Source organism: Phytophthora infestans, genomic scaffold, assembly GCF_000142945.1.
Source record: "Phytophthora infestans T30-4 supercont1.21 genomic scaffold, whole genome shotgun sequence".
Classification (NCBI taxonomy): Eukaryota; Oomycota; class Peronosporomycetes; order Peronosporales; family Peronosporaceae; genus Phytophthora; species Phytophthora infestans.
Window position 1 is genome coordinate 580,292 of NW_003303738.1, and position 14,863 is coordinate 595,154.

Genomic DNA, 14,863 nt, shown 5'->3' on the forward strand with positions numbered 1-14,863 from the left:
ACGCCTCCGTCTTCTGGACGTCGCCGTCAAACCCTCGCAACAACAATGCGTCGTTCCCAATTGGAGCTCACTGTGTTAGCCTCATGCTAGCAGATGGATGACGAGCTGAAAAAATTCTGCAAAAATGACCGACAAGATGAAAATTTTCAATTCACAAATTTTGGGGAACCTCTACCAATTGGTGTGTATTTTGTGTACCTGATTTGCTTCGCTATGCTAGCGACGTGGCATTTCTATCGTCACAATTTCTAATGACCAAAATAACTTCATGGAAGTAGCAAAATGTGCACTAGCGACGTCTCATTCCGTTGGCTCACTGGATGGAGTGGAGCGAGAAGGGGCTCAACCGATCATAAAATTCACCTCCGGAGACGATTTTGAGTTCCTTAAACGCTTCGATTTCGATCACCCTCGCATGTCCATGAGTGTCGTGGTACGACACCGAGTAACCGGTAGATTGTTAGTATTCTGCAAAGGATCTTGCAGCAGCTCAGTAAGCCGGATAGTGCTCCAAGTGAGTACAAACAAGTGGCGGATACACTTGCAAAGAATGGTTGCTATGTACTTGAATTGTCATATCGAGAGCTGCCAAGTAATTGGTCGAGCGATGGAATCGACAAAAAAAAATTCGAATCGGGACAATGTGGACGAAAATTTGTGTCTTCTGGGATTGATTCGGTTTAGAAATGAACTGAAAGAAGACACAAACGACGCGATTCAGCAGTTGAAAAATGAGGATATTCGGGTCGTGATGATCACGAGAGATAACGCTATGTGTGGGTGTTATATTGCACGTAATAGTGGCATGGTTTCATCAAATTCGAGACGGACATTAAACGAACTAGTAGTGGGAATACGAAGCTGTGTCAAGTGGAATGGCGAGACGTGGATACTGGAGAGGTTATTGATTATCCCACGGTTAAGAACATGGCTACAAACGGAAAAGACGTGGAGCTGCAGTCACTGGAGCAGCTTTTAATCAACTTAAAGTCGTTGGAGAACTGAGCCAGATTCTTTTCCACATCCGGAATGTTAGTCGCATGACTCCGGATGATAAAGTGGAGTGTGTGAAGATGCACATGGAGGCAGGCGCTGTCACGGGAATGTATGGCGATGGAGGGAATGACTGTGGCGCGTTGCGTATCGCTCATGTGGGAATCGCGCTTAGTGATGCCGACGTCTCGGTGATCTCAGTAAACCTAAAACAATCCACTCGGTCGTGGATATTTGTCGGGAAGGACGTTGCAGCTTGGCCACATCGTTTGCTTCGGTTAAATTTCTCGTTTTGTATGGAGTTATTGCGTCCACATTAAGGTTATTCCAAGGGTACAATGCGACTATTTTATCCGAGTGGTGTTTCATCTTAGCCGATGGATTTATCCTCGTTGGATTATCCTACGCCATCACACTCTCTGAGCCAACGTCCGACGTCGAGTCTACTCGGACCATTGACACTGCTCTCCATACTGGGACAAGAATTTATAACGTTTGTTTCTTAGTGCCCGGAATATATACGGTATGCTCACTTCTCAACATTGGTATTGTCCGTTCAGTCCCGATAATATCGTTCTGGCCAAGTGGTGGCTTCTTTCCGACAATCATCTAGCCACGACGCTATTTTTCACGATCGTCACACAACAACAACTGGCAGCTTGGGTCTTCAGCTTCGGATCTCGATATCGAGCGTCGATCTGAAAAAATTATCCGCTTGTGTTAGTATTCGGTGTCCTCGTAGCTCTGGATATTTACTTACTTCTTGGTCCATCAGGACAGCTAACCGATCTCTTCCGTATCTCGAGTGGTACGAATGTGATGGTGCTGCCGGATATTCCCATGCCACTGACGTTTAGAGTGCAGTACTTTGTGCTACTGGTTGGCAACGTAATAACAGCTATCCTGTTCGAATACTATGTAGTATTGGGGCCTGTACGGGCTGGTTAAGACGCAGATTTCACACAGACCTTCCCAATTCAGATACAACGCTGCTGTTCGTATTCTTATCTACCAATGCGTCAGTGACACACTAGAGTCCGTTCACAAAAAAATTACTATTTGTTTTAGCAAACGCGCCTTTTAAACTAAAATAAATAAAAAATTAATGGACAAGCCATGCATACGCCACTGACCGTTTCGTATGATACCGGAACTTTCGCTCAGTATCGACCACAAAATGATCGCTAGAAGAAGAAAAGAACGTTCACAACCTGAAAGTGGCTGATGATGGAAGAACTCACGCCTTGACGTGGGAAGTGTGGAGCGTACATAACTGACAGGCGGGAGAATAACCTTAAAGAAAAAGAAAAAACACGTTTTCTTGTTGTGGTACATCTGGAGCTCTAGTCACGTTGCATTGCAAACGCTCTCTCTAACTGAAACGACCACAGTCCTCGTCGCTGGCGCTTTCCCACTTCAGTGAGAAGCATCCCATGTAGCTTCTTGTCGTACGCCCTGGAACGAATCTTCCACGTCTTCATTTCCACTTTTCCATCTTCTCTCCAAAGTAGAGCTGCTGTCCAACACAACACTACGTGTACACCGAAAGATCCAATGAAGACATCGGCTCTGATCTTTATCATGGGTGCATCAGCACTCGCAACCGCTCATCTCTCTGCCGCTGCCACGAGTTGCAGGACTACTGAAGATACTGACTCCTCCGATACCCACAGTGGGACCGAAACGACGAATTACGCTGGACCGATCTCGAGATCTTTCCAAAAGGTGACATCGTTGCAGGCTCGTGTCCAGGGTGACATGCCCCAATGGGATACCGCCAATCAACGCCTTGTGTCGGAATACTACGACACATTCGATGAGAAATACCGCGCTCTCCTTGACACTGTCAACATGGCAGCCATTGAAGGTGCTCTCAAGTATGTACAGGCCGAATGTATCAACGCTTCAGTCGTGACGGACTGCGAGCGCAAAAACGGCGTCCAGTACGTCGTTTTCTACCAGACGACAGTTGTCCAACCCACTGCTGCGATGGATTTCTATGCCAACGCCACGGACGAATACGACTTTGCTATCGAACACTGTCCGTTCTTGCCATTGGACGGCGGTCGGTGTAATCCGAATCCGGACGGCACGTTCCCAGACGTGTGTAACCAGTACATTGGAGTCAACGGCCAACCCGATTTAGGCTTCTGTGTTGGTGGAACACTACAAGACAATGAGGTTATTGCGCCTTATCCGCATAACTACTGGTTCTCCTTCCCCAATAGCTGTCCACAAAGTCGCTGGAGTGATAAGACAGACGCTTGTCGTGCCGAATACGCTGGTGGCTTGTGTCCTCTGGGAGTGGATCCAGATGGCGAGACCTGTACGTTTTCCTACGAGGTGCTGGGCTATATTCCATTGGACGATGTAGTAGGTATTACTTCATTGGTGAACCCTCAAACGAACAGCAACTACGCCAATTACACGGAGTTCTGTGAGGCTGGCGGTGTTGAGTTTAGCGTTACAGTGTCTGGCGATGAAGTCGCCTGGCTCGATGGTCTTGAATTCTGGGCCAACCCGGGTGACAGTGCTGCTAATGCTGAACGAGCCGAGAAGCTTGTTGCCGCATACGGGGAGCTAGTAAAGACGGGTGCTTTGACAAGTGATGGTGGAGTGATGAAGGCGTTGCCAACGGTAGCTTCGCTTACGACCAGCAATCCACCATGCTACAAGAACAGTAAAATATGTGCTAGCGCAGAGTTCGGATGCAAGCGATCGTACAGTTCGCAGATTTGTGAAGTTTGCACGTCGAACGATTCGGGCTGCGTGAAATCGTACCAGAGCGACTAACTCTGAATTTTTGGTTTTTCGGTGGTCGACTTTGCTTTTTTAATACTTTGTAGACGTCTAAAGAATTGCTTAATATCAATTTAAAAGCTGATTGAACCCTTTTTTTATTCATTTATATTTTCAAAACACTTTAAGTAGCAAGCCCAAAACGAATATGCAGTCTTGTTCAGAAATATTTTTTTAAATAAAGGCTTCGACGCTTGCTACCTGGATAGGTTTACCAAAACATTTATGGTGAAGAGCGAATGCTTACCAAAACTGTAGGATTACGGTGATACTGCTGGTTTCTGTGCCACTTTCGGAAGGCGTTCGTTAACTGCGTTGCATTGAGAGATTCGTTCTACCGTTAATTAAGTTTGCAGCTTTCAGAATTTATTTTGCCTACATGTCCAAGACCAAGCAGCTACGACCATGATTTTTTCTACCTTTCTGTTAATTGGGGTTCCATTTCTAACAGGCAATGAAGCAGTTCATCTGCCCACTGACTAATTTAACGAGGGCTTCTTCTCGTGCTCGCTTCGTGGAGACGGAAAATAAGCTATGTTTCGTAGAATCTGTATGATATCGTGGTGCGCGATATCTGAAAAACGTAATATTCTCTTCCGAATACTATATCAGCTAATGAAGTTGAATTTTCCTTATTCTTAATAAAAAATAGGGATCGTAAGGAATCGCTCATTTTTAGGAAATAAAAATACTAAAATGTCGGTAGAAGAACTCGTTCTTGGGGCCTCGCGATAAAAGTATCGCTATATTTTTCGTTTCATTTAAGCGCACTTAAGAAAATGGCAGTGGTGGTGCTCAAATTCGGTTGTATAAACTTTCACAAGTAATTTGGAAGGTATCGGTGAGGAATGATGGCCAGCCAGAAAACTCTCGTTTCAGTTAATATATCTGAAACCGAGCATGTTTCATTACAAACGCTCGCTGGGGAGGCAGTAATCTACACTCATCTGAAACCAAAAGTGTCGACGACGTGATACCTTTAATGTATTGTCGCTTGTCATTTTCAATTATGTGCGCTCTATCGCCACTAGGGAACCTATCCGGATATAATGATAACCATTCTCGGTGCTGGTTGTCGTACGGTTCGGACGAAATCTTCCAGCAAAGTCTTCATTTCCACTTTTGCATCTTCTTGACCAAGCACCCGTCAAAACAGCAACACGCTTCAAACGTATTCATTAAAACCGAATGAAGACTTTGTCAGTATTAAGCTTAGTCGTGGCACTGGTGGCAACAGGACTAACTGTCACTGCCAAGTCGTCTCAACAGCAGCAAGTAGCTACAGACGTCCAAGATATCGAGGTGAGCTCCTCGAGTCACAGTCGCCAACTCCTCCTCGGCCAGGTCCTCGGTGGAGTCATTACGCCCGTGACCAATCTACTCTTCCCAACAACGTCGCCACCAACCGCTGCTCCGACCGCAGCACCAACCTCTGCGCCAACCTCTGCACCGGCCCCGAAACAATTTAAAAAAGTAACGTCACTGCACGCCCGTGTCCAGGGTGATATGCCCCAATGGAATGCCGACAATCAACGATTCGTGTCGAAATACTACACCACATTCGACGAAAAGTACCGTGCTGTACTGGACACTGTCAACATGGCAGCAGTCGAAGGTGCTCTCAAGTACGTCCAAGCCGAATGCATCAACGCTTCAGTCATAACCAACTGTAGGCGCAGGAGCAACATCCAGTACGTAGTATTCTACCAGACGACCGTCGTGCAACCTACTGCTGCGATGAAGCACTACGCTACAGTCACAGATGAACACCGTTTCGCTGTCGAACGTTGTCCATTCATGCCTATGGACGGCGGTCAATGTAACCCGAACGCTGATGGTTCGTTCCCGGATGTCTGTAACCAGTACACTGGAGAGAATGGACATCCTAAATTGGGCTTCTGTGTAGGTGGCTCGTTGCAAGACCACGACGTTATCGCGCCGTATCCGAACAACTACTGGTTCTCTTTTCCTAATAGCTGTCCACAAACTCGCTGGGCTGGCAAGTCGGACACTTGTCGTGGTCAGAAATCGGGTGGAATGTGTCCTCTTGGAGTGCAGCCTGACGGTGAGACGTGTACGTTTACGTACGAAGTACTGGGCTACATCCCACTGGATGATGTTGTGGGCATCACCAAGTTAATAAACCCCCAAACAAACAGCTACTATGCCAACTACGCCGAGTTCTGTGAAGCCGGTGGTGTGGAATTCAGCGTTACGGTATCCGGTAATGAAGTCACGTGGCTGGACGGACTTGATTTCTGGGCTAACCCTGGAGACAGTGACGCCAATGCTCAACGTGCAGAGCACCTGGTAGCAGCGTACAGTGACCTCGTAGCCACGAACCCAGTGACAAGTGACGGAGGAGTGATGAAGCCTTTACCTACGGCATCTTCGCTCAAAGCCATCAATCCTCCATGCCATGAGAACAGCAACGTCTGCGCTACAGCGACGTACGGGTGCAAGCGGTCGTTTCGCTCTCAGATCTGTAAGGTCTGTACGTCGAGCGATTCTGACTGTGTCAAGCCGTAAGTAGAATTCTTGTTAGTCCTTGTCTTCTAATCCATGTACTTGCTTAGTTTATTGTGTATTGGTGTCACTACTACTGTGTTTAAGCCAAGCAAACTTGAAGCTGTAATCGACCCCTGTATACAATTAACCGTAAATTTTGGGTTATATTTCAATAAAAATTGAGATTGTTTCTTACCGAGGTGTGGGAGGGTGGACTGCATAGTCATAGTAACCCAAAGGAGGAGTTTTGGTTGTACCATAAAGAATTCACGCTCCAACACAAAGGCCAGCTGTTTTAACGAATGCGGATGGACGAGACGGTTTAGTACAAGAACGAGAAGTGTCAGCGATACCAGCTCGAGAGTTCCATATTGCAACACGCTGATGACCATATCCCAGAGTTCTTGATCGGAAATTTCCGCTAACTGGGGGTAAAATCTTCGGTTGGGGAAGTGATACAGAATTGTCAAGTAGCCGCCTGAAAAAAAATATTAGTACATGAAGAGAATACCTTAAAATATCAATCTTACCATAAATGACAGGAACCAATACTTCGGTAAACTCGATTAGTAGCATAAATTCGGTAAGGAAGAGCACTTGCAGTGTCTTTTTCAGGAGCTGGTAATGTTCTTGACTCGATAATTTAACCAGACTAGTTGTCGGGGTAACTGAAGATTTTTTATCCGTATAGGTGGATGATGCTCGTGATGCGTATCTCAGAGACGATACTGGGACAGGAATTTCGTATCCCCCCACTTGCATGTTCATAGTTGGCAGCACTTGTTTCTTTTTCAGAAAGACTCTGGCAAATTGAGGACTTGAGGCGGTTGTTGTGGTCGGACAGTTTGCTGTACCAGGATACTTCGCCAATACTAGCTCAGCAGTCGAGATTAACTCGTTGCTACGGATTCCAAGCTTATCCCGGATAATTTTGACATCACTGAGCATGCGGTACAAGTCGAGAAGGGACACTGCGGCTTGTAAGAAATCTATAGCAATAAGAGTGATGCTGGTGTTGAAGGACTGTGAATCCCTCATACAGGTCGAAATGAAGAGCGCATTGAAGATCTCGACGTTGAGAATCACAACTTGCGGCTTGGTATCGTCACGACCGGCGAGAATTCGGCTAAGTACGTTTTTCTGGATAATTTTGGAAGCTGGTATCAGCAAGGCGAACAGCGGCTGGTACGTCGGCGAAATATTGGTAAAAATCGTAACAAATACAGCGTAAACCAGAACTACCGCCGCTTGAGTCCCACAGATTGTTGCGAAGCGTAATACATCGCGTATGGCTTCGGGGTTCGCACGCAGGTGCGCTCCACGGACTCGAAATAAAAAGAAAGTCATAAAGCCAAGCCACGGACCTGACATTAAAAGGGTGGTGAATGGTAGTGGCCAGCAAAGAAACGATAGCCCCAAGGTAAGTACAATCGTGAAAATTGCAGTAGGAAGCGAGATACACAGTCCGGCCAATGGCTCCAGTCTCAGATTCGGACTGTACAGACGAATCTGCTCGATAGCGCAGTGGGTGTAGATGAAACACGTCAGTATTCCTCGAACCCATACAATAGCACTATGTTCCAGTCCTCGTTCCGGCGATTCAAGCGGCATTGCGTCGATCATTGTAACCAGAATTAGACTTGGTAGTGGCGTGATGAGCAGCACCATCAGCGCACGTGGACAGCTCGCAGATCGACAGTACTCGTTCATCGCCGCAAAGCGCTCAATAGAGTAGTGACCATGAAGTTCGACTTGGACGGACTCCCACTTGTGAATGAAGCGATTAACAGACCTCTGAATACGCGCATGCATCCCCATTTATTGAACTTTTGGCCACGGCAAAAACGGAAGTGGTTGAACCAAATTTAGATTTAACGATATTCCAAAAACGAAATATTACATTAACAAAATTCGACATTTTTATTTTTGTAGGTTACGGGATGTTGCAAATTTTACGCTAGAAATTGTAGCAACACACAAAACAAATTGTGTGTTTGTGACAGAAATAGTCAAACGCTTTACGCCCAGGCGTCCAGGATGTCTTGGCGGGACTTTTTCAGCTCCTCGTCGTCGCGATCTTTGGCCTCGACTGAGATACCATGGAAGTTGGCCTCAAAGATCTCCTTGAGTTTCGGTAGATCGGCCTCGGGTGGGGCGTATGTGCCGCTGTTGTTGTCGATGAGGAGCTTGTATTTCCCAAAGTGGCCCTTCTCGATGCGGAATTCGCCCGCGTACTTAACGGAGAACGCAGCACCCGAGTGCAACATGTGCTTGGACAACATGTCCTTGAAGAAGGCCGCGCCAGTCTCGGAGAAGTACCAGCCCGTGGACGTGATAGCGTACGTGAAGAGCACCGGCTTGTCCTGTCTCCGGCCGTAGTTGACTAGTTTAAACAAGTCTGACGGCTCTTTAAGCTGGCCATACTCGGTAGTCCCCGCGTGTCTGTAAACTACCTCGTGCTCCGTGGCGATGGCCTTACGGAGCACAGGAGACTCCGGATGGTCAGGCGAGAAGATCTTTTGGATGGTTGGGTAGCTTTTGTTCCACTCGTGGTCATTACGTAGAATCTGTGGGATATTGTGCAGGTGCACGTGGTAGGCCGAGGACTCTAACTTCTCGTCTTCCGTTAAGGACTGCGATAAGATGCCCGAGCTTACACTCAGGTGGGCCGAGTAGTGCACTGGCCCGTACTGATGCAGTTGGCCATCACCGTGGGCCTTGGTGGCCCGCGACTTGACCTTGACCACAATCGTGCCGGCCGCCTTGTCGTTGCGTTTAATAGGCAACTCGAAGGTAGTTTCAGCGCCGTCAGTGTTGGCCGCCGTGAATTGCGTTTGGCCCAACGCGTCGTCCCCGTTAAAGTCCTCGTCGAAGAGGTAGAGCTTGCAGATTGTGTCGGGTTTGACGTTCTTGAAGAAGAACTTTTCGTTCCACACAGGCTCGAGCGTGTCGAAGATGGGCCGCGTCCAGGCCACCTTCTGGCCGGCCACTTCGATCAAAGCGTAGGCGTCGCTGGACGAGACTTTGCCCTTGAGAGCGGCCTTCATGTCGAAGAAGTCGCCGGCCGCAATGTCCTTGGCCAACACGATCTCGAGCTCCACGTCGAGGACCGAGTTCTCGGGCACGGCCGAGGAAGAGGAAGAGTTGCCCATATTTGCAGAGAGTAGAGTGTGGGGAAGAAGGAAAGTTGGAAAATGAGATCTTGGATCGGGAACTTTTGGGCCGTCAGAAGATCGCAACTGCCACGTATGCCTCTGATTCATCTGCGACATGAAAGTATCCAAGCAGTCCCGATTACGGCTGGACATTGAAGACAAGTGAATGGGGAGAGCAATCTTTTGCCAGCAACAAAGTTTGCCCTTTGTGAGCTCCAGGCTACGAGTTACTTTAAGTAATATATTGCTGGGGCCCTCAGAAAGATTTCAATGACAGTGGGCCTGTATTTCATATCCATATTATTGTTGCTACAACGCTCTGACGAGCTTGCCATGTACAGTGTGGTATTTAAGAAATTTTGTTATGTAAATGAACACATGGACCAAGCATAGGAGTCACTACACAGTACAGATCATTTACATGAAGTAAAATGTGCTTGAGGTATCGTTTACACAGCGATGAGCTCGTGTTTCGTGCTAGATTTACTACTGTAATGGAGCAGTGAATGCGGCACGTACATACAGTATTGTTTTACAGCCCGGCTCAGCAAAATAAGATACATGTATTTGAGCTGTACAGTATCATTGTTTATCGGATACTGTACAACATAAATTTGTGGGGGTTGCAGCAACCGTTGCTTTTCATCAATCAAAAAATCATGTTGACGATCCCAATCATTTCTCAATTTGCCAACTGGCATCCCATCACCTTCACCAATGGGCCAAGCATCGTCCACCTCCTCCACCGCTTCCACTGCACCGGCCACGGCCTCTGAGCCTGTGCCTGAGAACTCGGTGCTCGAAGTCGAACTCGAGATCGTGTCGGCCAAAGACATCGCAGCCGGTGACTTTTTCAGCGCAAGGGCTGCAGCCAAAGGCCACGTGGCCTCCAGCGATGCGTACGCTTTGATCGAGGTGGCCGGCCAGAAGGTGGCCTGGACGCGGCCGATCTTCTCCACCCTAGAGCCCGTCTGGAACGAGAAGTTCTACTTCAAAAACGTCAAACCCGACACAATCTGCAAGCTCTATCTACTGGATAAGGACTTCGAGGACGATGACGCGCTCGGCCAGACGCAGTTTACAGCGGCCAACACGGCCGGCGTCGAAACGACCTTCGAGCTCCCTATCACGCGTGAGGACAAGCCGGCCGGCACCATTGTGGTCAAGGTCAAGTCGCGCCCGACACCGGTCATCGGCACCGGCCAGCTGCAACAGGTCGGCCCGGTCCACTACTCTGTGCACTCAAGCTACATCAACGGCTTCATCACAGACACCACGACGGACGAGGACAAGCGCGAGTCGTTTGCCTACCATGTGCAGCTGCACGACATTCCAGCATTCCTGGCCCAAGACAACGATTGGAACCACAACCATCAGTCTGTAGTGAAAATATTCTCGCCCGACCACCCGGAGGCTCCCGTGTTGCGTAGGGCCATTAAGACGGAGCACGGTATTGTCTACAAACACGACGCAGACACGGTCTACGGCGAGTTCAATGGCCCGGCCGATTTCTTTAACTTGTTGCACGACGGCAAGCGACTCGACAAACCCGTGCTCTTCACATACGCCATCATCGAGACGGGCTGGTACTTCTCCGAGACCGGGGCGGCATTCTTCAAGGACATTCTGTCCAAGCACATGTTGCATTCCAGTGCGCAATTCAACGTCAAATACGCGGGAGAGTTCCATATCGAGAAGGAGGAATCGGGCGAGTTTAAGTTGTTCATCGACAACAACAGCGGCACGTACGCACCGCCCAAGGAAGAGCTACCGCAGATCAAGGCCCTGCTGGAGACCAACTTCCCAGGTATTGCGGTTGAAGCTCTGGACCGCAGCAGTCCCGAACTTAAAGAGAAGCGCAAGGAGATCGTAGACGCGTGGGCTGCGTAAAAAGCTACACATGCACGCATGTTGCCATTTTTTTTGGTAACTGCAACAGCATAATAGTACTTGCAATAAAAATCAAACTTGTATTAGTACTACTAACTATAAGTAGTAGTAGATTACTAATATGCTGTACTCGTAGTATAACTGAAGTTGTCGAGCTTTGATAACACGACTAATCCGGGTGGAGCGCTTTATCAGTGATCGACTCTCACATCCACGAGCCCAAAATCTCCTTGCGTGTCTTCTGCTGCTCTTCGTTTTCGCGATTCAACGCCTCGACTGTCATTCCAGGGAAGTTATCCTCCATAAGTGCCTTAAGTTGTGGCAGATCCTCTTTCGGTGGTGCATACGTGCCACTATCGTTGTCAATAACGAGCTTTGGTTCTCCAAACAAGTAGTTATCCACTCGAGACTCGCCAGCATACCTGTATTCATAAAATTTAAAAAAATCCTCCCAAAAATAATATCAAAAAAAATGCAAATGCACTTACAAGACCGAGAACGCAGCACCCGAGTGCAACATGTGCTTGGACAACATATCCTTGAAAAACGCAGCACCAGTCTCGGAGAAATACCAGCCGTTCTTGGTGATGACGTAGGTGAACAGCACTGCTTTATCCTGTCGCCGGCCATCATGAATCAGCTTGAAGAACTCCCGCGGCGACGAGATGGCGCCGTACTTGGTGTTCATCGGCCCATGGGTGTAGATCACGGCGTGTTGCGTCATGATGGCCTGACGCAACACTGGTGACCCTGGATAATCGGGAGAGAAAATCCGTTGAATTGTCGGATAATCCTTGTTCCACTCGTGCTCCGTTGGCAAAAATTGGTGGATATTATGCAACTGAATATGATACGCCAGGGACTCGATCCTGGCCTCGTTCGACGTGGACATGGTCATCAGTCCAGCAGTCACACTCGAGTGTACCGAATAACGCACAGGGCCGTACTCGTGGCACACGACACGACGCATGGGCTCGACCGGGAATGACTTGACCTTGACGACAATTGTGCCGGCACTTCGGCCATGGAGATAAATGGCCAGCTCGAACGTTGACACGGTGCCGTCCGTGTTGGCCGCTGTGAACTGCGTCTCTCCCAGCTCGTCATCGGTATTCACGTCCTTGTCAAACAAGTAGAGCTTGCACAAGGAGTCGGGCCGGACGTTCTTAAAGAAGAATTTCTCGTTCCAAACAGGTTCCAGAGTGGAAAAGACTGGATGTGTCCAGGCCACTTTGTGGCCGTCCACTTCGATCACTGCGTACGCGTCGCTAGAGCTCAATTGGCCCTTCAGAAGAGCCGTGACGCCTAAATAGTCGCCTGCAATGATGTCCTGGCAGATAATAATATTAGTGGAAAACGACGAAATATGTAGGAATTGCTTTGTTTTCGCACTTTTGCGGACACGATCTCGAGCTCTACATCGAGGACGGCGTTGTCGGGGAGATCGGATTCATCGGACGGCAATGGGAACAAGGTGGGCGTCGAATGCGTCAAGGCGGGCCGCCCGCTCTTGGCGCCGGAAGGTGCTTGGCCCATGGCAGAGAATTCTGATCTGTGGGATGACGGTATGTGCAACACAAACAAATGTTTACCTACGTTTTCTGTAACTTTGTACCCACGTGAAGTAATACCGCGACATGCCAATTTTGCTTCAACTTGCGTAACAAATTGTCTCTGACAACCTCAGCTGATCATTTTGGGTACGCCCAGTGACTCAAATAAAGTTCGTCACTCGATTGTGGACACGAGTATTTTTACTTTGAAGAATCGAGGCAACTGAAAAAATGTTACGTATGTGTGTCGGCTGTATTCTAAAATCATCTCTTTATTCCCATGCCGCAAAAATCTCTTTACGCGCTTCCATCAACGTCTCATCATCGCGGTCCAGAGCCTCACAAATAATGCCCGGGAAGTTATTCTCCATGAGCTCCTGGAGCTGCGGCAACTGCTCTTGAGGTGGAGCGTACGTGCCACTATTGTTGTCAATCACCAGCTTGAAAGTGTCATCGTCTGCCTGTTGGATGTGAAACTCGCCGGCATATTTGACAGAGAACGCGGCACCCGAGTGCAACATGTGCTTGGACAACATGTCCTTGAAGAAGGCCGCGCCAGTCTCGGAGAAGTACCAGCCCGTGGACGTGATAGCGTACGTGAAGAGCACCGGCTTGTCCTGTCTCCGGCCGTAGTTGACTAGTTTAAACAAGTCTGACGGCTCTTTAAGCTGGCCATACTCGGTAGTCCCCGCGTGTCTGTAAACTACCTCGTGCTCCGTGGCGATGGCCTTACGGAGCACAGGAGACTCCGGATGGTCAGGCGAGAAGATCTTTTGGATGGTTGGGTAGTTTTTGTTCCACTCGTGGTCATTACGTAGAATCTGTGGGATATTGTGCAGGTGCACGTGGTAGGCCGAGCACTCTAACTTCTCGTCTTCCGTTAAGGACTGCGATAAGATGCCCGAGCTTACACTCAGGTGGGCCGAGTAGTGCACTGGCCCGTACTGATGCAGTTGGCCATCACCGTGGGCTTTGGTGGCCCGCGACTTGACCTTGACCACAATCGTGCCGGCCGCCTTGTCGTTGCGTTTAATAGGCAACTCGAAGGTAGTTTCAGCGCCGTCAGTGTTGGCCGCCGTGAATTGCGTTTGGCCCAACGCGTCGTCCCCGTTAAAGTCCTCGTCGAAGAGGTAGAGCTTGCAGATTGTGTCGGGTTTGACATTCTTGAAGAAGAACTTTTCGTTCCACACAGGCTCGAGCGTGTCGAAGATGGGCCGCGTCCAGGCCACCTTCTGGCCGGCCACTTCGATCAAAGCGTAGGCGTCGCTGGACGAGACTTTGCCCTTGAGAGCGGCCTTCATGTCGAAGAAGTCGCCGGCCGCAATGTCCTTGGCCAACACGATCTCGAGCTCCACGTCGAGGACCGAGTTCTCGGGCACGGCCGAGGAAGAGGAAGAGTTGCCCATATTTGCAGAGAGTAGAGTGTGGGGAAGAAGGAAAGTTGGAAAATGAGATCTTGGATCGGGAACTTTTGGGCCGTTAGAAGATCGCAACTGCCACGTACTTGTACCCATGCCTCTGATTCATCTGCGACATGAAAGTATCCAAGCAGTCCCGATTACGGCTGGACATTGAAGACAAGTGAATGGGGAGAGCAATCTTTTGCCAGCAACAAAGTTTGCCCTTTGTGAGCACCAGGCTACGAGTTACTTTAAGTAATATATTGCTGGGGCCTCCAGAAAGATTTCAATGACAGTGTGCCTGTATTTCATATCCATATTATTGTTGCTACAACGCTCTGACGAGCTTGCCATGTACAGTGTGGTATTTAAGAAATTTTGTTATGTAAATGAACACATGGACCAAGCATAGGAGTCACTACACAGTACAGATCATTTACATGAAGTAAAATGTGCTTGAGGTATCGTTTACACAGCGATGAGCTCGTGTTTCGTGCTAGATTTACTACTGTAATGGAGCAGTGAATGCGGCACGTACATACAGTATTGTTTTACAGCCCGGCTC

At 48.6% G+C, this 14,863-nt stretch overlaps 9 protein-coding genes across 9 annotated transcripts; 4 read left to right on the top strand and 5 right to left on the bottom strand.

The window, feature by feature from the left end:
• Positions 1–1,518: 1,518 nt before the first annotated feature.
• Positions 1,519–1,941, top strand: PITG_11847 (uncharacterized protein; the record flags this gene model as incomplete). The annotated part of the gene is made up of 3 exons (XM_002901287.1): positions 1,519–1,685; positions 1,736–1,759; positions 1,800–1,941. 3 exons carry the CDS (start codon positions 1,519–1,521, stop codon positions 1,939–1,941), a joined length of 333 nt encoding a protein of 110 aa, XP_002901333.1.
• Positions 1,942–2,547: 606 nt separating this feature from the next.
• Positions 2,548–3,786, top strand: PITG_11848 (uncharacterized protein; the record flags this gene model as incomplete). The annotated part of the gene is made up of 1 exon (XM_002901288.1): positions 2,548–3,786. The coding sequence occupies one exon, from the start codon at positions 2,548–2,550 to the stop codon at positions 3,784–3,786; it is 1,239 nt and encodes a 412-aa protein (XP_002901334.1).
• A 1,512-nt stretch (positions 3,787–5,298) lies between these two features.
• On the top strand, positions 5,299–6,321 carry PITG_11849 (uncharacterized protein; the record flags this gene model as incomplete). Its single annotated transcript, XM_002901289.1, has 1 exon — positions 5,299–6,321. One exon carries the CDS (start codon positions 5,299–5,301, stop codon positions 6,319–6,321), a length of 1,023 nt encoding a protein of 340 aa, XP_002901335.1.
• A 48-nt stretch (positions 6,322–6,369) lies between these two features.
• Positions 6,370–7,062, bottom strand: PITG_11850 (uncharacterized protein; the record flags this gene model as incomplete). The annotated part of the gene is made up of 3 exons (XM_002901290.1): positions 6,370–6,434; positions 6,497–6,778; positions 6,831–7,062. The coding sequence occupies 3 exons, from the start codon at positions 7,060–7,062 to the stop codon at positions 6,370–6,372; spliced, it is 579 nt and encodes a 192-aa protein (XP_002901336.1).
• Positions 7,063–7,463: 401 nt separating this feature from the next.
• On the bottom strand, positions 7,464–8,010 carry PITG_11851 (uncharacterized protein; the record flags this gene model as incomplete). Its single annotated transcript, XM_002901291.1, has 3 exons — positions 7,464–7,482; positions 7,534–7,538; positions 7,582–8,010. 3 exons carry the CDS (start codon positions 8,008–8,010, stop codon positions 7,464–7,466), a joined length of 453 nt encoding a protein of 150 aa, XP_002901337.1.
• Positions 8,011–8,196: 186 nt separating this feature from the next.
• On the bottom strand, positions 8,197–9,479 carry PITG_11852 (C2 domain-containing protein, putative; the record flags this gene model as incomplete). Its single annotated transcript, XM_002901292.1, has 1 exon — positions 8,197–9,479. One exon carries the CDS (start codon positions 9,450–9,452, stop codon positions 8,319–8,321), a length of 1,134 nt encoding a protein of 377 aa, XP_002901338.1.
• Positions 9,480–10,152: 673 nt separating this feature from the next.
• PITG_11853 (C2 domain-containing protein, putative) lies at positions 10,153–11,345 on the top strand (the record flags this gene model as incomplete). Its single annotated transcript, XM_002901293.1, has 1 exon — positions 10,153–11,345. One exon carries the CDS (start codon positions 10,173–10,175, stop codon positions 11,343–11,345), a length of 1,173 nt encoding a protein of 390 aa, XP_002901339.1.
• Positions 11,346–11,550: 205 nt separating this feature from the next.
• PITG_11854 (C2 domain-containing protein, putative) lies at positions 11,551–12,881 on the bottom strand (the record flags this gene model as incomplete). The annotated part of the gene is made up of 4 exons (XM_002901294.1): positions 11,551–11,767; positions 11,834–12,291; positions 12,340–12,675; positions 12,738–12,881. The coding sequence occupies 4 exons, from the start codon at positions 12,879–12,881 to the stop codon at positions 11,551–11,553; spliced, it is 1,155 nt and encodes a 384-aa protein (XP_002901340.1).
• A 248-nt stretch (positions 12,882–13,129) lies between these two features.
• On the bottom strand, positions 13,130–14,327 carry PITG_11855 (C2 domain-containing protein, putative; the record flags this gene model as incomplete). Its single annotated transcript, XM_002901295.1, has 1 exon — positions 13,130–14,327. One exon carries the CDS (start codon positions 14,302–14,304, stop codon positions 13,171–13,173), a length of 1,134 nt encoding a protein of 377 aa, XP_002901341.1.
• Between the last annotated feature and the right edge of the window lie 536 nt (positions 14,328–14,863).